General features: G+C 36.9%; 1 protein-coding gene across 2 annotated transcripts; it reads right to left on the bottom strand.

Moving 5' to 3' along the window:
• Positions 1-3,606: 3,606 nt before the first annotated feature.
• Positions 3,607-10,424, bottom strand: LOC117301483. 2 transcript variants are annotated; one of them, XM_033785505.1, is made up of 4 exons: positions 10,107-10,424; positions 5,632-5,838; positions 5,093-5,287; positions 3,607-4,067 (listed from the first exon to the last, which is right to left on the bottom strand). In XM_033785505.1, exons 1-4 carry the CDS (start codon positions 10,168-10,170, stop codon positions 3,790-3,792), a joined length of 744 nt encoding a protein of 247 aa, XP_033641396.1. In that variant the 5' UTR covers positions 10,171-10,424; the 3' UTR covers positions 3,607-3,789. The 2 variants fall into 2 exon arrangements, 1 of the variants encoding a protein (XP_033641396.1); XR_004520320.1 differs by lacking the exons at positions 3,607-4,067; positions 10,107-10,424 and adding an exon at positions 6,537-6,940 and having other exon boundaries at positions 5,255-5,287.
• Positions 10,425-22,363: the final 11,939 nt, after the last annotated feature.

Raw genomic sequence — 22,363 nt, 5'->3', positions numbered from 1 at the left:
TTTAGCGGCATCTGGGGCAAACAATTAGGGTCAAAGTAATTAAATTAAGTGCTGTTGTTGATAAGCGTTTCCATCGCAACCGGATACAAATTTTTCGCCATATTAGACTTGATCTAAAGAAACTACGAGGACGCGAATTTAGCTTGGTTTTAACCAAATTAAAAAATCTATATAGTAAAAAACACGTGCTGAACAAAACTTTAAGATCTACTACCAACTATACAGGGAACCAGGTTAACAAACGCCTGTTATAAATAACCCATGATATACACGCTGGTAACCTTGTTGGCTAAAAGCATATACCGGTGTTGCTCGTCTGTCGTCTAAATATTAATTTGATTATTCCAGGGCGTTTGCTTTTGTTGACCTTTAATTAACTTAATGGCAGCTCCATTATGGTACGATGATGTAAGGCGTACCGTGTCACAGAAAACCTCAACATGGGTTGTTGTGTTTTGTACGGAAACAGTTTATTCATAGTGTGTCTTGGCTTACTTTACAACAGAATTTACAGTTCCTGGTGATTAAAGGGTTTGGGTACTCTTTGTACGAGACAAACCACATAATTTACACTAAATTTACACTAAACTTACACATTTTTAAGATAATGAGTTTAGAAAGCTTCCCTTAAAATATTACTTGCTGAGGTAGCTTGTACAACCTATTTAAGTATACTGGTATTTACGCGACTTTTTCCAAAACTTAAAGACTAATGAAGCTGAAACTTCTACATAATGAAAATAACATACCTCTTTTACTCATTGTGAGTTAAAACTCACAGTGAGTATAGGGATTCATGTCATGGCAAAGAACTTGATCTATGAAAGGTATCAAAACCCTTTTGGAACAGGCCTTAAATACCCACAATAGACATAACACAGGCGATATATGCAGAGACTCTCTGGATGTAAAAGGGAACTATTTTATTACCAAAATAAGCAAGCGAGCAAAATGATAGGGGAGAAACACCCTTAGCCATGGCGTAAAGTAGTCCGGGCTTCCTTGTCAACATTATTGACAGTATCTCTGCGCGACACAGTTCAATACTTTGCAAAGAGCAAATCAAAACAGCAAGTCTCAAGGGTTGATTATACGTTTGTGTTTTTGTACGAAGGATTTTGTGGAAACCAACTGTAGATGTCACAGGGTGTATTTATTATTTTGTTTACGTTATTAACGTTCCATCGAAAGTTATCATACGTTATTAAACATTGTAATCATTATTGTCAATCGGTTGAAACGATTCCACGCAATCAGAAATGAGCACCCTGACAACACCAATATTTTAATTACGTATCTAGCATATCAGTGGAAGCTACCGTTATTAAGGCAATTGATTGAGTTCAACACTGCCATTTTAATTCAATCAAAAGAAATGTTAGCTGTGGAACGTGCAACGGATGTGATTAGTCTTCGTTACAAGGTGACAGTGGATTCAAAATTGGCACTTTAATGACAAACACGAACAACTTTAGCTGCACCCATAGCAAAAAAGCCGAATCAAGATTTGAGCTTCTTTAGAATCCATTACATGATAAAAATAAAAATAAACTTTCGCCATGAGCTATTAGTAAAAGCATGAGTTGTAAACCTACAATGAAAATAAGACAAGATACATCAAATTAAATTACTCAATGTTCATTAATGAAACTTAAAACAAGTTATAAATCTGAATTGACAAAGTTGAACAATCACTCAAATGAAATGACCTTCAAGAACAATAATTGATATCTCAACAGGTTCACTCCCAAAAAATGTCTAAAACTGTACGAACAATGACAAATATCACAATTCAATCACTTATAAAGCAAATTGCGAACCAAAGTGTAGCGCCTATCAGCAATTCTTTGTTTCGATCTAAATAATATAACAAGTGCTGGTGAATATACAGTACAATACAATATAATGCTGAGAGTAAACGGCTTTAAACTCCATAATGTTTAGTGTGCACTACATGATTAGATACGTGTGTTCAACATGTAAACTTTGTCTATCAATATTACCTCTGCGCTGAGTACAAACTGTCAGAAAGATAGGTTATTTTTTATTACCAATTGAAATTATTTAGCACCTTGTAAGGGTTTTACAAGGTGCTATTGCGCATACAGCAGCCACAGCACTGAACACCGGGCGAACCCCTTCTCTTTTCGGGGTTCTTTTAAATGCGTTACACAACACATGGGACCAACGGCTTTACGTCCCATCAGAAGGACGAAGCAATGATTAAGTGTCTTGTTTAAAGTCACCTGGAAATATAATTTTGTTTCTTCAAACATTAGAGTATATGTTTCTGAACAATAAAATTTGGTTTTTGGTAATTGTTTTTAACGATTTATATGTACAAAAAAAAAGTTGTGTGGGGTGACTCCGCCTACCCCTTTTGTGACGTCAATCGTGGCAGACTTTGCCCTTTGCCTCGATCGAACATCGAACACACGTACGTTTAAGTTCATTCAAGTCCTAGTCGTAAGTTTGTACGTTTCGAAAAAGGTTTTTTTTTCTTGCATTTTTTCCGACAATGTCGACCAGGTGTATTGCTGCTTGATGCAGCAAAACAACTAAAGATTGGGTCAGTTTTCAAGTCTTTTCCAGCGCTGTGCAGCAAACACGAGCCGTCGTGCTTCGAGAATCCGGAATACACTACATATTTTGACACGAAGAGAACAGTTATTTTCTAAAACATGACGCCATCCCAACAATTTTTCCAGCTGGTGGGGAAGTCGAAGAAGGTACCCGAAAGACGTAACGAACCTAAAGGAGCATTTGCCTAACGTGAACAAAAATCAGGTATCGGGTCGGGCTTATTTTCAAATTTGTAAATAACATGGAACTAATTTTTTTAAACATTAGTTAAAGATGATATGTCAGATTTTTTGCCGACTTGACCCAAAAATTTTGATTTAAAATTCAATAGGTATTTTGATGGGGGTCGAGAAAGTGACAAGCTTTCATTTTAGCCATTGCTCGAAAAAGTCCACCATATATTAGTAGCAGTGAAATAAAGTGCTCAAAACTAGTTTTTGTCGGGATCCCGACAATATATTACGTGACCAATTCTTAGATGTTTTATAAGAAACGTTTAAATTTTTTTCATGATTCCTGACCATTAAAAGTAAAGCCTTTTTTTTGTTAGAAATACCCAAAAAAATTGTTTTTAATGTTTGTGGCCAAAAATCTGACATAGCATCTTTAATTGTTTATTCATATTCCACTCATCAAAACAAGAGTGACCAAAGCTTTATTTTGACAAAATACCACTTCCTAACTAAGTTTAAGAACACAAAACGAACGGCTGGGGATTCGAACTCAAATGCTGATCAGAAACGCCAGCATTTTAATTCGGTGCTCTTAACCGCTCGGCCACGACACTTCCAAACTAATCGGATTGTATTTGTTACTTAAATGTTTAACATATTGCTAAGGATTGAAACTAGTATGCTAATATTACTACTTGCTACCCTTTCGGACACTTGCAAACAGACACCCGGGTAGTCAGCACATTTACTTCAGCAGCGAGACGGATTTCTTAAACGGGAGTATTGCAGTTTTGTTACTCAAATATTAAATGATGTCAGACCTGAAGCCCTTTTTTTTTTTCTTTTTAGATATCTGAGAGCACACAATGTTTTGCAACAAGTTTTTTTCCTTTCATGTTGTAGAAGACCAATTGAGCCCAAATATTACAGCCCGCTTGTTTTCATGCATGTTGAATACACCAAGTGTGACTAGGCCTACTGATCTTCGCCATTACCAAAGGTGTCCAGTGCCTTTATTTTTATTTATTTAAAATCAGTTTGTAGAAAAAATCGAAACGTCAGGAGGGCAGGTCCCATATAATACTAAAGTTGTGCCAGACTGGGTCCAAAGGCTACATCGGGTTATTTTCTCATTGATCGATTGATACTCAAGGACAGCATTGGCTTCTCCAAGTCTACCGAATTCCAGTTTGTATTGACTGATTGTTACCCAGTAGTGTGTGGAACCATCAAAAACATCTTGAAAGTCTTTTGTTTGTGTGATGATGCCGTCTTTCTTGATGCGCATCTGATCTAAGTTGCCGTCCAGTTCTACAATGTACGATAGAAACTATGTTACACACACAAACCAAAACAACAACAACAACAACAACAACAACAAACAATTAATATTTCAGTAGGATTTGAAACTTTGCATGGTGGAAATACGATATACAATGTAGTGAGGTTTGCGGTAACACCATGTTATGGTAATCTCAATTTATTTCAATTCAATTCAATTCTTTATTCATCATGCCCAGCATGAAAATCACTTTCTCGATTTGCACATTAAATTAATAAATGAGTTGGGGTGGGGGTGGTTCTGAATCGAATAATTGTTTTCAACTCGACGTTTCGATGAATATGCTTTGGTCGTCATCTTCTATGGTTCATTTCAGAACCACTCCAACTCATTAAGAGATTATCATTACATGGAGTGACCGCAAAACTTTTACTATATAATAATAATTTTGATTTGGTTGATTGGTCTTGTGTACTGAACTTAGGTTTTGTTTGGGAAAGCAACATAATGTGCGGGTTCTGAACGGGAGAGTTTGGAAACATTATTTTGGGGCAACAATTATATTTTGGTTATTGCCTTTACCGACTACTTTCACACAAAACAACACTGTCTTATAACAAAAGTTTGCTTAAAGGCAGTGGACACTATTGGTAATTACTTAAAATAATTATTAGCATAAAATCTAACTTGGTAACGAGAAATGGGGAGCTGTTGATAGTATAAAACATTGTGAGAAACGGCTCCCTCTGAAGTAACGATCTTGATTTCGAACCTCAGAATTAGATTTTGAGGTCTCGAAATTAAGCATCTGAAAGCACACAACTTCGTGTGACAAGGGTGTTTTTCCCCCCATTGTTATCTCGCAACTTCGACGAACAACTGAGCTCAACTTTTCATATGCATATGTTGAGATACACAAAGTGAGAACACTGGTCTTTGACAATTACCAATAGTGTGTCCAGTGTCTTTAAAATGTGTATATAGGTATGCATGCATAAAAACAATAAAAATTAACATAACTTGTGGGGGGAAAATGGATACCAGACTTACTCACCAAAAGTGCATTGATAAATGTTTTGTATGTTGAAAGAGTCAATCTCCACTCTATCTTTGGTTGAGCTCTGCAGAGTGAACTCAAGCTTAACGGGGTACGACTGAAATGATTGTCCATAAGGAGGAAAGGCTAGTCCTTGCTTACTGTTCAAGGAATATGTGTCACAGGGTGGTGAGGTATAAGTGGTCTGCCTCTCTGATGGGTCGAAGAAGAAACATAAATCAAAACAGTTGGGTAACTTCAATTACCACTTGAAAGAAGAGATGAGATTATGTTTGTATTAGGCCCTAGCTGTTGCAACCTGCTTACCAACCAAAAGGAACCATGGTATAAATGAAAAAAAAAAAATAATAAAAAATAGGAAATGGCCTTCTAGAAAGACTCCAGGCTCTAGGATGAAGACGTCAGGTCATTAACTATGTTTTTTTTTTTTTTTTAAAGAAAACGGAATGTGAAAATGCGTGCAGATTATAGTCAAATTGAGGCATGAGAAATATAACAAAATAAGTGACAAAATAGGAGCAATTTTGTGGTCATACCTTTGACGCAGTCCTTGTCAGTCCAGCCTTGTGGATGACCGTCATTACCAAACGTTACTTCACGAGGCTTTGCCTGTCGCTTTGTGTTAACCCCGCCGGGACGAAACTCCGTGCATTCACACGGGTTTTGATCAGGCAGTAACTTCAGAAGTGGTTCGCCCTTGATAGAGCTGGCTTCATCACCGATATAACATACGCGTGCGTTAACTGCGTGATAAAAAAAACAATCAATTATAAAATAATATTTCACAGGTAATTTCGAATATATGCACTGGACACTATTAGCAATGTCTCAAAACAATTGTTAGCGTAAAAAAACACTTGGTAGCGAGCAATGGAGAGCTGTTGATAACATAGAACATTGTGGGAAACGACTCCCTCTGAAGTTTTTGAGAAAGAGGTATAATGCCTCACTTAGATAATATTCAAAGGCTTCAGGCCTGAAACCTTTTATTGGGCATCTGGTGTTTTTCCTTCATTATTTTCTTTCAATTTCGAGTTGAGTCAAATTTTTTGACAAAAAATTGTTATTTTATGCCTATTTTTGGATACACCAAGTGAGAGTCCTGGTCTTTGACAATTAATACCAAAGGTGTCCAGTGCCTTTCAGAGTGTTGTTAGATCCTTACCCGCAAGGTTAATATTATAACGTACAGTACTCCGTGGTTGCCTTAACAGTGTTACGTACGACCAACTCACAAGGTTAAACCCCATAGTCGTAACGCACGGCAGACTAATAAAACGATGGAATTACCAAAACAATAAGAAAACGAAATTAACTGACAAAGACAACGGTTGAAACATTGTGTGTATGATAACAATTAGTTCAGTGGATAATTTTCCGCACGTCGCCACCAATTTGCCCGCCGTTAATTAACTCCAAAACCACTGAATTTGTTTCTTACCTGAGAAGAAGGGTTACCGGATAACATATACATCCAGAAAAAAAGAGAGAAAAATAACAGTTTGTAAACAATTGTCAAAATTGGGCCGTTTTTGACTCGCAGTGACATCGAACTCCGCCATGTTTATGATGTTTGTGTGTGTGAGTGTTGTTGTTCAACGCTCCAATCATGGCGGTCGTCGTCCATGCGCAAAGGAAACAAAAACAAAAAACGGCCGGAAATTGGTGGCGAGGTCGTTAAATTTTTCCGTGGTAGCCTTCGGTAGTACATCACAGTTAAGGTAGTCCGAGACCCTCAATACCACGTCCAGCCAGTAGCGCCGTCAGACCCCACGGTAGAAGCAGTGAACATCACATCCCCGAGGTTTTCACCGGTCAGCATCCCGCCCCGAGGTTCCCAGAATCGAAGGAGGGTGCGGCTATGGCATGCGTTAGCTTTCATACCACATAATTTGTCAAGCATGAACACGTCTTGAAAGGAAACAAGTGCGCCATTATCAAAGCACACAGGTGGGGAAAGTAAATAAAGGAAGATACGGCTCAGCAAACACACACGCTGGCTACAGGTTTAAAGGTACAAACTGTGACCATAAAACAACAGGCCCTAGATGATTGATAGGTACATACTTCAGCACGGACATTTAATAATGTGCATATGTATTTTCTTGAAAAGGGTAAATTTTTAGTGTGTATTTTTGTATAACATATTTTTAAACACGCAAAACCAAAATGCATTTCACTGTAATTTTATTTTACATAATGACATTAAAACATTAATAATAGAAAAAAATTACTAATAATCATTATCATAACCTCCTATCCCATCCATTGTTCCAATATGAGCCGGCTGATAAAAGCTTGAAGGATGTAATTTCAATTGAGCAACAACTGCTGTCATTCCCATCCTTCAACCATATTTTAGTTTTCACCATATAGACGAGAGAGGGCGGTCTATGAACAAAATTCCATGTTTTGTTGTAGTCCATTGTCTAAGTGTGAAGCACTGCAGCTGTTGAAAACATACATACAATTTAAAAAAAAAACAATTCCCTTTAAAGGAAGGCAGTTGTAGAGATAGGAACTTAAAAGAGTTCCAATCTGAGATTGTGAAATGTTTCTGAAATTGTTTATTCCAAACACGGCGTTTTGTTTCTGGGCAGACATAACCGCTAAAGATTTTCGGCAATTAAATAAATAACGCTATGAAATAGAAATTTTCACATGGCAATTTTATTGCATATAAACATGGCATTAAAATAATATAATATAATAATTCCAAAATCCAAATGATTACTTCTCCTTTATAGGTGTAGTTTAAAGCTAGGGTTAACCCGATCTGAATACGTGCATGTTTTAATAGTGCGACTTCACTGTTGAAAACATGTAACACTTAAACAATTACTATATCCAATGTGATAGGCCCCTAATACATCAGAAGCACTTTTGGTCATACAAATTAAATAGAGCAATTTGTATGTTATTATATGAAATTTTATTACCAGAAGCAATGGTCACTTTTAAGCAATTGCGTACGGTGAATGATCATGGTACAATTTGTTCTTCATATTTATTTCTATATTCAAAAGTTATTTCCCAAATAAAAAATACATTCGCCAAAAATGGGAAGGGAAAAGGTGACGCAAAAACAGAACAATAATAACAATAAAGACACTGAAACAATTTGATAATATTGTCAAAGACACTTAGTGTCTCAACATAAGTATGCATAAAATAACAAACCTGTGAAAATTTGAGCTCAATATTGGTCGTCGAAGTTGCGAGATAACAATGAAAGAAAAAACACGCCCTGTCATGCTTTCACTTCAGATGCTTGATTTCGGGACCTCAAAATTTAATTCTGAGATCTCGAAATCAATATTTTAGTGGAAAATTACTTTTATTTATCGAAAACTACGTTACATCAGAGGGTGCCGTTTCTCACAATATTTTATACTATCAACAGCTCTCCATTTCTTGTTACCAGGTAAGTTTTATGCTAAGACTTATTTTCAGTAATTACCAATAGTTTCCACTGAATACATATTATAACGTAACCCCTTCAACTAACACGATAGAAGCTTGGTGGCCGGCTTTTATTGATGGATCGTTTAATTAATCAATGCTAGCCGAAGCTGCTAAGATCATTACCGCACAAGGTTGATATGTTAACGTTGCGGTGATTTGGGTTGCATAAACGGGTCCTAATATTGATCAATACATACTTAAGTGGGAGGTTTTATTTTATCAGGAGCGAATATAATTATTATCATAACCACCTTCGTTGTCTGCAACCACCAGTCTCTTCATATTTTTCCAATATGAACCGGCAATTAAAAACATGAAAGATTTAAATACAAGAACAACGGTTGTCATTTCCATCCTTATTGTGATTTGTTTCACCATTTGAACGAGAGAGGGCGGTCTATTAAACAAGCAAAACATGTTTTTTTTTTAGATAGATAGATAGTTTATTAGTCATGTCTCTCAGTCATGTCTCTTATTACCCTGAGAGAAAATAAATCTGACATTACAGTGAAAACTAATAATTATTTCAGATTGTCTTTAAAGGAAGGGTTTATCTTTGGGTTTTACTCTAAAATAAATAAACATAAAAACTGACGTGGTAGAAACAATGCAGATGTTTATAATACCACAATTTGCGAAATAATTCCCTTCAAACTAATAATGTGCTTTTAAGAGTTAATGTCTATGTCATCATAATATGGAATTAAAACAGTCACACAGTAAAAAAAAAAAACAATACTTTGCTTTAAAGTGTATTGTTGAAAACCAAAGCCCAATCTGAATGAGATAGAAACGTCGAGACCACACCGGCTCTTTTCAGAGCCAACACTCACTCATAAGAGATTTACACATGGTTGTACCCGCAAGTTTAATATTTATTTATTCTTCTTACTTGCCACATGCATTTTAGGAGATCGGTGCGACTTGAGCCTAAACATTTCAAAATTTACATAACCCAATTTTAAAAACACCAGAAAAACTTTTGGTAAGACAAAGTATCGACAATTTGTTAATGCATTTATAAGTTGTTGAAAGGAGCAACGATCACTGATGGAAATCATGGTGATTTATCATTGTACAGATTCACGGTCACATTTACTTGTAGTAAAAATTGTTCTTCCCCTTTAAAGACACTGGACACTTTTTGTAATTGTCAAAGACCAGTCTTCTCACTTGGTGTATCTCAACATATGCATAAATTAACAAACCTGTGAAAATTTGAGCTCAATTGGTTGTCGAAGTTGCGAGATATTAATGAAAGAAAAAACACCCTTGTCACACGAAGTTGTGTGCTTTCAGATGCTTGATTTCGAGACCACAAATTCTAAATCTAAGGTCTCGAAATCAAATTCGTGGAAAATTACTACTTTCTCGAAAACTAAGTCATTTCAGAGGGAGCCAATTCTCACACCATTTTATGCTATCAATCTCTCCCCATTACTCGTTACCAAGTAAGGCCGCTTTATGCTAATAATTGTTTAGAGCAATTACCCATAGTGTCCAATGCCTTTAAAGTGCATTTTTTTTTCGTCAGAACATTTCCTACCTTTCATTGCGCTTGGTGCCACAAGTAGGACTACAAACGGAAGAAATACCTTGTTGAACGTCATGATTTTATAGAAGGCGACAGCCGACGATTTAAGTCAACGTGAGTTAACCCCATACACCCAGGTGTCCGTTTTAGTGATATGTTAACTGGCGCTCGATGGATATCGTTAAGGTTGTTGCTTTTGAAGCAATTACTTGATGCAGTGAACAAAAATCACAATGCTAGTTCGAGATAACCAAGTTTCACGTTTACTTGCCACATAACTGCTCAACCGGAATGTTTAATTGCGGTGTTCACAGCCCCCTAAACACTGAAGTAACTGCGTCAGAATATAAAAACGGGCAGTCGGTGATGAGGCAAACTGCACATACTCGAACGTATACACGCTGTAAATAGTGTTGCCATAACTACAACACAACAACAGACGATCATTAAGATACGACAACATCAGAAAGCTCCTGTTTATCGTTAATACTTGGTTCGTGCTGCGATGCACAACGGGCGAGTTTGGTAAACCTCCATTTTAAAATCCTAATAAAAATCTTCTCGTAACGGAAGTTTGACACGGCTGGAATCAATTGTTCTCATAATATATTTAAAATGTCATCATTGAAGTTATCGTGGACTGGATTAACTATTTTGTTTAATGCAAATTACCTTCTTATTACCATATTATTACAAGGAGCCTTACGGGCATTGTGACCAGTGGGCCTACATTTTTCTGCTCTCGCACTTTGATTCATAATCCACTTCAATCCTATACTGATTCTGTTCACATCCTCACTCTTATTGAACCACTGGTCACTGCGTCTTTCACAGCACATCATCCCAGTTAAGCTTTTATTTACTAGCTGCAAAGGGATTACTTCATCAAGTACCAAGTACCATAATTGACATTATTACAATAGCCAAGCTATTGACGATGTGACCTCTGACGTCACACGAAAACCATAACATGATTCACGCGCATACCGCCGGGCAAAACCTTTGTGCTTTGGCAGCCAGCTAGAAAGTGTACGCAATCTTACTATGACTACGCAACTCAGTGCCCGGCGAAACATGACGTATATAGTGTTTTGTCAACAGAGGGCGGTTTGAATGTAAACATAGGTCACATCGTCTATATAAGTATAATCAATAGTATTGTAGCTTTTTTCTTCAGAGTAAAACATTTTCAATGTTTTATGGACGATCTTTCAAATGGTAAACTAAAAGAATGCCAATTGTCGTAGTACAATTAAATTGAAAATATATATAGTGTTCGATAAGATTTAAACAGGGGCCCAACAAGTTCATAACATTACAATGAAGCCTTTGTTGATACTATTGAATCGATGTTAAAAAACTAATTTTGAGTTTGCAATGTGATTCAACCTATGCAACCAGTACTCTGACGAAATCAGCACTGAATGTTACGTCGGTTTATAATTGTAAATCAATACAGAGACTTTGACATTCTTGGCAGGGAAGATAGATTTAAGTTTTTGATAGACCATTCCGATGAAGATATAATTAATTGCGTTGCCAAGTACGTCTTTTTATTTACCGTTTTAAAATTAGATTAAACTGCGTGACAAAAGGCTTTACCAATGTATGTTTTTGTGTACGGCTGCTTCACTAATTGTTTAAACTTCATTTCAGCCACATCCAACAGCGCAAGCTACAATGACAGGATGGTTAAAAGCATTAAATTGCATAAAATAGCACAATTTTGTTTTCCGTTCATTATTACACTGTTGTACTCTCCCTTGTTTTCGTTAACAGCATCCCCTACACCGGGATGCTTTGTCTAAAACTGTGTACACGATCAGTGAGTCGATGGGCTACTGGTAAAAACATCAGTCAGAAAATCATTATGAAAATAAATTTATAAATTGGCAAAGTTATACAATCACTGATATATAAAATTCTTTTTAAGTACAGTTTAATATCTCAGCGGTTTCACCAAATTGTCTAAAACCGTTTGTATGATCATCTACAAAGTACAACACATTAATCAATACGTAAGTGTATTTTCTATCACTTGGTCAGAACATTTAACTACAATTGCAAAGGGTGTACTCTTAAAATTATTCAAAGCATAAATAAATTCCTAATAACAGCGCTACTTCTCTGTAATGATGGCAAGTGCCGATGGGGCAGTCTCCCCAAATGGAGAACTGTGTTCAAACTTCTTCTGATAGCGCCCTCCTCCTCCTAATTTCCGGCGGAAAGAATTCACTAGGACTCCGGTATGGACATATAGTAATAACAGTGTATCGCACGTGTCTTGTCAATTACGATTACTATATATACGATACCGATATACTACAACAAATTCAATTCTTAAGCATAAATCCGATTGTTTATATTTTAAACGCACACTACAAATATTGAACTTGAACGTGTGGTACTCATTGTAAATTTGAAATACACTCAGAAGTCTTGATTTTTCTAATGAACTATTATCTCAAGTTCCATTACTTAAAGGATGACCACAAAAACGTTTGTAAGAGTTAAAAACACATCCACAAACTATCACAATGAAATCACTAAGAAAGCGAGCCAAAGTGTAACGCCTAAACTGGTGTATACGCCATCGAACTAGATTTGCAAGGTTTTAAATTGAAAGCAGCAACAAATTTCCCAGCAGAAAACAACATAATTAGTGTTCTTTTAAAGGCCGTGGACACTATTGGTAATTGTCAAAGACTAGCCTTCACAGTTGGTGTTTCTCACCATATGCATAAAATAACCAACCTGTGAACATTTGAGCCAATCGGTCATCAAAGTTGTGAGATAATAATGAAAGAAGAAAACACCATTGTCACACAAAGTTGTGTGCGTTTAGATGGTTGATTTCGAGACATCAAATTCTAAATCTGAGGTCTCGAAATAAAATTTGTGGAAAATTACTTCTTTCTCGAAAACTATGGCACTTCAGAGGGAGCCGTTTCCCACGATGTTTTATACCATCAGCTCTCCCCATTACTCGTCACCAAGAAAGTTTTTATGGTAATAATTATTTTGAGTAATCACCAATAGTGTCCACTGCCTTTAAAGACAGCTCTTACAAACGTTTTTTTAAAGAAAAATTAGAACAAACACTTGACAAATATTTTTTGGTAATTTTGTAGTTACCATAAAAAACTTACTTGAATGATCAACGGAGTACCAATGATATAAACATTGTCAGAAACGTTGCACTCTGAAGTAACGTAGTTTTATGAGAATGATGTATTTTGTCCACTCAATTATTTAATTCAGGTAAAATACTTCAGGCCTGAAGCCTTCACTAGGCACCTGAAACCACGTAAATTATGTCAAACATTTGTGTGCTCTTGCTGCACTATGTTTGTATTACACCAAGTGAGAATACTTGTCTTTGACAAAAGGTGTCTGGTGCCTCTAAAAGAAGGGAATCAGCCCGGTCTTGAATGAAACCGATGGGGGGTCTCACGCCCTCTCCGTTATGACAATTTTTTTTAATCAACACATCAATGCTTTTGTCAAAAAGCGAATGGGATTTTTGTAAAAAAAAAAATCTTTGACGACCAATTTTAATCAACGAACCCCACCAAACAGGGAGCTCCAAATTACGCATAAGCAATTTGATGAAATTCATACGAGCTGCATTAATGACCTTATGGTCCTGAACAAAGGAAATAATTTACTGAAAGTCTGCAGATTCAACCTCAGCCGGGCAGGTCCCGTAGAATACTACAGTCGTGCCATACAGGGTATAAATGCTAACCCCGGTTATTATCTCACTCATCGATTGGTATTTAAGGGCGCTGGTTTCTCCCAGTCTACCGAATTCAATTTTGTATTGATTGATTGTCAGCCAGTAGTGTGTAGAGCCATCGAAAGCATCTTGAAAGTCTACTGTTTGAGTGGTTCTGAAGTTACTGTTGCGCATCTGATCTGCAAAGATGTCCAGTTCTAAAAAACACAATACAATTTTGTATTACACACACAACCCGAACAAAACAAGAAATGTGTCAATATTAAAGTCACCTGGAAGTGGTATTTTTTCAAATTAAAGCTTGTGTCACTAAAATATGTGTTTTGATGAGTGGAATGTGAATAAACAGTTAACTAAGGTTTTAAAAAATCAGTTCTTATGTTATTTACAAATCTAGGAGTAAACCCCGACCCGAGAGGGCGCTGTTCGTGACGTCAATCGAGGCAGACTTTGCCTGTAATGCGTAGAGTAAACACAATTGCAAAGTACTGTACGGACCAAGTCGTGAATTTTTTTTTCCCGGCAATGCCGACCAGGTGTATTGCTGCGGAATGCAGAATAACACTTTTTGAAATGTACCAACTCACGATTTGGTCGTACATGTACTTTGCACGTGTGTTTACTATACGCATTGCAGGCAAAGTCTGCCTCGATTGACGTCACAAAAGGGGTAGGCGGAGTCAGCCCCCCAAACAACTTTATATATTTTTTATACATATAAATCGTGAAAAACAATTACTAAACAAAAAATTAATTGTTTTATTGTTCGTAAGCATATACTCTTATGTTTGAAAGAAAAAAAATATATATTTCCAGGTGACTTTAATAATAATACCAAAACCTGAATAATCGTATTGACATCCTCTTTAGACCTTGATTATGGTAAAGCCATCTTGAATTTATCCTATTGATATCAATGTTACCAAACTGAGGCTGGAAGAACAAAATAGTCTGGTTCCTATTTGCAAAATGATTATTAGCATTCATTATTGTTGTTCGATACGAGGTACATTACCAAGTTTTTTTTTATAGTTTAGAGCCTTTAATTTGTGTTTATTTGCAAAGTGATAACGATTGCGTTTGAAGCGCTTTACTAAAAAGAAGTACAATTAAGTAATTTAAATTTGGCTACCAAAGCTATTCGAATTAAAAACAAACAATTTTCTTTTATTGACAACAGCAGTGACCAAAGGTGTGGCAGTTTGGTCGTATTTTTAATAAGTGTTTGAATTTTGAACTCAACAACGGCTTGTTCACACTGTCCAAAATATCGGGGTCGGAACCGGTTCCAAACCGGAGATTTTGTTCAACCCGTTTCACACTGTAAAATTTTCAATCCGCTTCCGATCCGGGTAGCATGCTCTAGCGTGGTTGAAATCAACCCTGTCAGGGACCAGGGTTGAAAATTTCAATCGGGATCGAAATTGCATTTTTTTCCGGTGTGAATCTATATACGGTTCACGCATTAGCCGGTTCACGTAAAGACCAAGGCCCAATTTCATAGAGCTGCTGAAGCACAAAATTTTGCTTAAGCAAAAAATTCATTTCTTAGTAAAATCAGATTACCGGCCAAGACTCTACTCAATTGTTATGCTAAGTAAACAACAGCTAAATACTAGTCAAAAGCAATGTATATGGCATGAAATTTTGGCCAGTAACGTGTAAAATAAGCGAGCTATTTTCGTGCTTAAGCAACTTTTTCGCTTAAGCAGCTCTATAAAATTGGCCCAAGTAAGAATGTTGCTTTACTCTGATCCGTGTTGAAAAGAAGTGAGGTTGAACCGGAGAGGACACGGGTTAGGTTTCAACGCGGTTCGAAATTGAGCTAGTGTGAAAAGGCCTCAAGTTCCTGGAATTCACACGATCAACGCAATCCTGACTTACCAAAACGGCAGAGAAGATAATTATCCATGCTGAAGGAGTCTATCTCCACCACGTCATTGTTGTTCAAGCTTTGTAGCGTAAACTCAAGCGTAACTGGGTACGGCTGAGATGACACCACTAATGGTGAAATGCTCAGTTCTTTATAACTTTGCAAGGAATACGTGGCACACGGTGACGTTATGTTACCACTTGTCTGCATCTCTAATGAGGGAAAACAACATAATCAGTTGCTAAATTTGCATCGCGGAAAAATAGTTCATTTTATCATACATTATTCATTGGTCACAAAACACACCTTGGCTAGTTCTGTCATGTTGGATGGGCTTTCTAAACCCAATCCAGTTGGTCCTTTTATGACTTCGCACATTTTTCCAGGGTTTCCCCCGGGTGTCCTTTTGCAAGGGGCAGGGTTCCCTTATTCAACAAATTAAATGCAGTTACGTAAAACAACACCGTCGCCATGCTGCATTTGTGCGGGAACTTCACTTCGGTTTAGCTTCGAGCCAAGTCAACACCAAAATTTTGCGAGAGAATAATACAAGTTTAGTTTAACTCTAGTGTGTTTAATAGCACTCAGTACTTTCCCGAGTTATGTGAATAAAATCACAGGCATATTACTCGAGTTGGTAAGACACTGCTTTATAACACCAAAGGTCGTGGGTTTAACTTGACCCACCCGAGTAATATGCCCTGTGATTTTTTTTCCACAGACCTCGGGAAAGTGGTGAGTGATATACAGTGCTATAACACACATGGGCGTAGGGAAAAATCCGAAATTACTTTTTTCAGGTTGCGTTTTGATTACCAAAGACTACATACTTGGAAATTGCTGCAAAATGAAGCATCAGAAATAAAAATGTATACAAAATGAACAAAACAAAATTAAAATAATTATATGATTTGATGAGTTCGATACCTTGGATACAGTCCTTGTCAGTCCAGCCTTCTGGATGACCGTCATTACCAAACGTTACTTCACGAGGCTTTGCCTGTCGCTTTGTGTTAACCCCACCGGGACGAAACTCCGTACATTCACACGGGTTTTGATCAGGCAGTAACTTCAGAGATGGTTCACCCTTGATAGAGTTTGCTTCATCACCGACATAACATACGAAGGCGCCGGCTGTGAGGTTAAACGGAAACAGTAATTTCCCCGTCATCTCAATTACATTATCCGTCGTCTCAAATACATTATTATTGTTCTATATATTGATGCATTTATATATTTAATTATGTTTAAATTGCGTTGAACCTATATATCATCAGTCAATATACCTTTTTTAAACGAACACAGTGATGTACATTGTATACAATCAGCAATTTCAAGAGAAACTAATCGTCATTTCAAATTGAAATAAAAAATGATGAACAATTTTTTTTTTAGGAACATTTACTTAGTGAAATGTTTTATATTTGAATGAAGTGCGTGATCAAATTTACCAAACTTAAGGCAGACAGTGAACACCGTCTATTTAGGCTATAAAACATACACAAAAATAAAGAAACAAAAAAGGGAAAAACGTAAATCCCCGTAAATTGGTAAGTATGTAAAAACATGGTACAACAATTGTTAACAAATAAACCCGATTACGTATCGTCTTTTTACATTTGAATATGAACAATATCTGACATTACACTGTGAAAATGACTAAATGGTACCACAGTGTTAGCTCAATTTAAATATTTTACTAGAACTAAGTACGTGCTATCATTCAAGAGATTGATGTACCTTTAACTATTTTAAAAATTGCGTTACCAAATATTTAAAAAATATCACAACACGTCAAAATATCGACAAGAAAAAAGAAAGAAAAATAGTTTTAATGTATTATAATCATGTTATATTATTACAAGAACAAAGGTAACTGGAGACCATAGCGAGTGGCGAATGATCATGGTACATAATTTCGTTCAGATCAATGTACATGTAGTCAAATTTGGTATCCCCTTTTAAAAAATTACTTTCCCTTGTGTGTTAGAACATGCCTTACCTTTCATTACGATTGACGCAACAAGTAGCATTGCAAACGCGAGACATATCACATTGAACATCATGCTGATAAAAGGCGAACCTACTATACTAGGTGTCTGTTTTCTACAGCGTTCGCCGGGTTGACTAAGGTTGTTGATTCTGAAAGCAGAGCTCGAAGTGAAAAAGTTAACAATTTAACAGTTGCCAGTTCACTAAGTTTCACATTATCTGCTAAAACAACAGAAATTTAGTTGCGCATCCGCTGTGTTGGGTTGAAGTATTTACTGCTCTTACACGCTGAAATGATTGCATCAAAACTAAAACGACGATCGTATACGTTCAGCGAGAAGGCGTGCGCCCAAGTGTGAATACTCCGTAATTGGCATTGCCACAGCAAAATCATAACAATTGAGGTTTAATAAGACAAACTGAAGTCAATGCCAGGACCAAGCACGCTTGCTACCAAGTCCTAATATCAAAACGTTTCTCTGATTGAGTATTCATTGCTGAATACACACGTAATTAAACTAGAATTGTAGAGGAACTAACACTCAAAGGGGAACAACTCGTAAAGCTGATTGGCTGTGCCATAACTATAACATCAGGCTGTCGTTCAGCTATAGACTGATGGAAGTACCAGCCTGGAACAAAGGGTTAATTGAGAAACCAATATTTGGGAAGAGTTAAGTTGTTTCCATTTTTCGTTTAAGTGAACTTACACACTGTTGGTAGGAACTGTACTGGTTCTTTTTTAACTTGGTGGTCGACTGGTTTTCGATGCTTGTAGAATCTCATTTGATACCAGTAAGTTGTGATTTTATAGCCTCATATATCAACAAGTCCTTTGCATGACCTAAATCCCGTTGTTAGTCATCACCCTCATCAGCTCCGTGGAAATGTCAACAGACAAACTTGACTGGTGCATGTTATCGTTCATCCTATGGTCTGTCATCTTTTGCAAGGAATATCAATTCCTACCTTCAGCTCCACTGAGTTTCTGCATTTCTATGTTTTCTTCCTTGTAGCCCTTTACGTAGAGTGGCTTGTTTTGATGAGCGAACTTGCATAAAAAGTATAAAAATCATCATCGTCAATAAAAACCAAAACCAAAACAAATATATAGCGTTCTGTTTAAGTCAGATGAAGAAAACGTCCCTCCAAAATATTGTATGTGCATCGTATCTGTGCAATGAATAATAAACAAAAACCTGAGCAAATAATTGTGTTCCTGTATCTCTTTAATCTTGTTAAATTATGACAAACACAATGATGTTAAAAGAGGACCCACTGGTGGAATGCACCCTCTGAGCATTAAACTGTGCATGCTCTATAATTTATGCAACGCTGTAATGAGTTGTTTTTCAGAAAATACTATAATTACAAAAATAATCACGAAAAAATAGTGCAACAAATGGTTGTAATTCAGCAAAACCTCTTGAGAGGGCAAGTCCTCCCAACTTGTCCCCTCTCATATTTTTTGTCATACACCCCACCTCCCCAAAACAAATAATATCATCAATACTAATAATACTAGTTCCATGGTAACGAGCCTGAATAAGCCTCATTTCATCGCCTTCTTTATGTGATGTACTTTTTATATAAAAATAATCTCGCAAGATGATCATTTACAATTTCTTCGTGTGAATGGGAAACATAGTGTTAAAACATCAAAATTAGCACATCAAGCCGTAACTAATGTCTACTCGAAATGTCTCCACCCAAACTAAACACGCCAGCCCAGCAATTAAAAAAGCACCCACTTACAGATGTATTGTAGGACTTGCAACATCGTACAAAACTACTGTACCAGTTAACATAACAATAGTAACAATAATAACTAGACATAAAGTGTTTGTCAACAAACAAAGGCTATTCCGTATTGTTTTTTTTCCTCGATTAAGCGCGTCCAAGTTTTAGAGTAGGTCTGACTTCGCGATAGTACACCCTTCATTTTTGACAAGCACTTCATTGTCTTGCACGTACCGAAACCTAAACTCAACCTTGTTTTGATTCCAACCATAAAACTTAAAAAGCGCGTTTTTACCTCAAATAGCCTAAAAACAAAGTCGAAAGCAGAAATTGTGTTTTAAGACACTGGACACTATTGGTAATTGTCAAAGACCAGTCTTCTCACTTGCTGTATCTCAACATAACATCATCACAAACCTGTGAAAATTTGAGCTAAATCGGTCATCGAAATTGCGAGATAATAATGAAAGACAAACACCCTTGTCACTCAAAGTTGTGTGCTTTCTGATGCTTGATTTCGAGACCTCAAGTTCTAAATCTGAGGTCTCGAAATCAAATTCGTGGAAAAATACGTCTTAATCGAAAACTACGTCACTTCAGAGGGAGCCGTTTCTCACAATGTTTTATACCATCAACCTCTCCCCATTACTCGTTACCAAGTAAGGTTTTATGCAAATCGTCATTTTGAGTGATTACCAATAGTGTCCACTGCCTTTAAGAAACATTACAGGGTACCAGGTCACAAACGGTTGATATGAGCTTTGTCGCTGGTTTCCGCAGAAGTCGTTGATGATGCATATACTGCATAACAAAGCTCGATATTGGTCCCATTTTTCCCACAAATATAAATTAAATTGTTCGTGTATTAAAAACTCGAATATGGACGGTTGCTGGTGTAAACAACAGGCAATAAACCTGTCGCTCAATTAGACTTCATCAAAAGACACCGCGAGGCCACATCCATACGAAGCTTTACCTATAGTTCTAGTTTAATCAAATTATTAAGCAGAACACTGTGCTTATCAGAAAAAAAATACAGGGCACCATGTCACGAACGCTTGGTATGAGCTTTTTCGCTGGTACCGTTTATTTCTGCTGCTCGTTGTTGCTACAGTGACAAATCTAGGGTGTTAATATTGACACCATGTGTCTGGTCGCATATAGATATCGAAGAGAGAGTCAAAATGTACAGCATATAGAGCGTTAAGATAGCACCTAAACAGCAAATACTAACTATCAAGTTGGGGGGTATCTTTCTTAGATCAAATTTGTGCCCATAAAATGAATCCCTAAACAATCACTGTGAACGAAGATGTAATGTAATCAACTTTACCTGTAGAATTTTAAGCTTCGTTGGTAGTCAAGATTATGAGACGAAAGTGAAAATGACAGAACAATGTTTTCAGTAGAGTCCCGTTATTAAATCAGTTATACATGCTTAACATGGCGTCTCAGTGAGACGACAATTATTTTCGTGAAACTGTTTTACTCATTTTCCAAACCCTACTGCACCCTATAGCAAGTCATCTTAAGGGAAGCTTTCTATGGCAAGCAACAGAAAACATTCGCAAAGTCAGAGTGGACTGGGGTGAAAAGGAATTAATCGTCAGCAACTATTACAATCTCAGCGTCAGGGCAGGTCACATAGAATGCCACAGTCAAAGTTGACTCGGACCAAATGGCAATGTTGTCAACAATTATTTGAGTTTGACACTCATGGGATTTGGTTTTTCCAATTCTACCGAAATCCAGTTTGTATTGATTGATTGTAACCCAGTAGTGTGTGGAACCATCAAAAGCATCTTGAAAGTTTCTTGTGGTAGCGTCATCTCCAACGATGCGCATCTCATTTAAACCGGCGTCCAGATCTAAAATAAACACAATAGACAGCTTCAGGGTCTGGTTGGAAAGTACTTGGAACGTGAGTTCCAGTAATGAGGTTATTTGTACAATTTGTGACAGGTCTCCTGCTCATTTCCGCTTAGCAGGAACATGTTAAGCAATTATTTGCTGCCGATAACCAACTCGACGAGTTTGGGCACATGTGACGACACACTTGTAACTTAGAACGAGACGTTGATGACTCTTTTGGTTGATTTAGTTTGGGACACTACATCTTTGGCAGCACAGGCTGTTTGAACAATTTCAATTTTAATTGTTCAAACAGCCTGTGCTGCCAAAGACGTAGTGTCCCAAACTAAATCAAAGTCTTATATAACGCACGTATCTACCAAACAAAGTACTCAAGGCGCTGAGTATATACAAACTTTCAGAAAGATAGGTTATTGAAGTGAGAATTCTGAGACCCAAATATGTAGAACCTTGTAAGGGTTTACAAGGTGCTACGACGCATACAGCAGCCACAGCCAGGAACACCGGGGCGAACTCCTTCTCTTTTCGAAAAGTGCACTGGGTTCTTTTACATGCGATACACAACACATGGGACCAACGGCTTTACGTCCCATCCGAAGGACGAAGCAATGGTTTAAGTGTCTGCTTAAGGACACAAGTGTCACGGCTGGGGATTTTAACCCACACTCTGCTGATCAGAAACACCAGAGTTTGCCCTTAACCGCTCGGCCACGACACTTCAATGCTTATCCATGCATATATGCTTTATCCCAATGGAGTGGAGATGGGTTAAAGAGTGACACAGTTGAATAAAACATCTACAAAATTAAATGTCCAAATGTCATATTATGTTTGGTAATCGTTCCCTCAGAACGTGTTTGTTTAAAGACTTGAACACACTTTACGGATAAACAGTAAATTGCTTAAGTGTTTGATATAATTAGAAAAACTGTAATTTAAACGGTGCATAAGTGTTTGCTATAATTAGAAAAAATGTAATTTGGAAGCAGTTATATTTTGATAATATATTTTTTGGCTGAAGCATCTTAGCTTGTTTTTTTTGTGTTTTTGTTT

This window comes from Asterias rubens, chromosome 17 (genome assembly GCF_902459465.1).
Source record: "Asterias rubens chromosome 17, eAstRub1.3, whole genome shotgun sequence".
Lineage (NCBI taxonomy): Eukaryota > Metazoa > Echinodermata > Asteroidea > Forcipulatida > Asteriidae > Asterias > Asterias rubens.
This window is presented reverse-complemented; position numbering and strand designations above follow the sequence as displayed.

What these genes read in the sequence shown, in the direction of transcription:
- LOC117301483 (XM_033785505.1), bottom strand. Translation starts at nt 10,170, where the DNA reads ATGACGTTCAACAAGGTATTTCTTCCGTTTGTAGTCCTACTTGTGGCA. An exon ending in GGCACCAAGCGCAATGAAAG is followed by an intron (nt 5,839 to 10,106) that starts GTAGGAAATGTT and finishes TTTATCACGCAG; the next exon opens with TTAACGCACGCGTATGTTAT. An exon ending in CATTTATCAATGCACTTTTG is followed by an intron (nt 4,068 to 5,092) that starts GTGAGTAAGTCT and finishes CGTACATTGTAG; the next exon opens with AACTGGACGGCAACTTAGAT.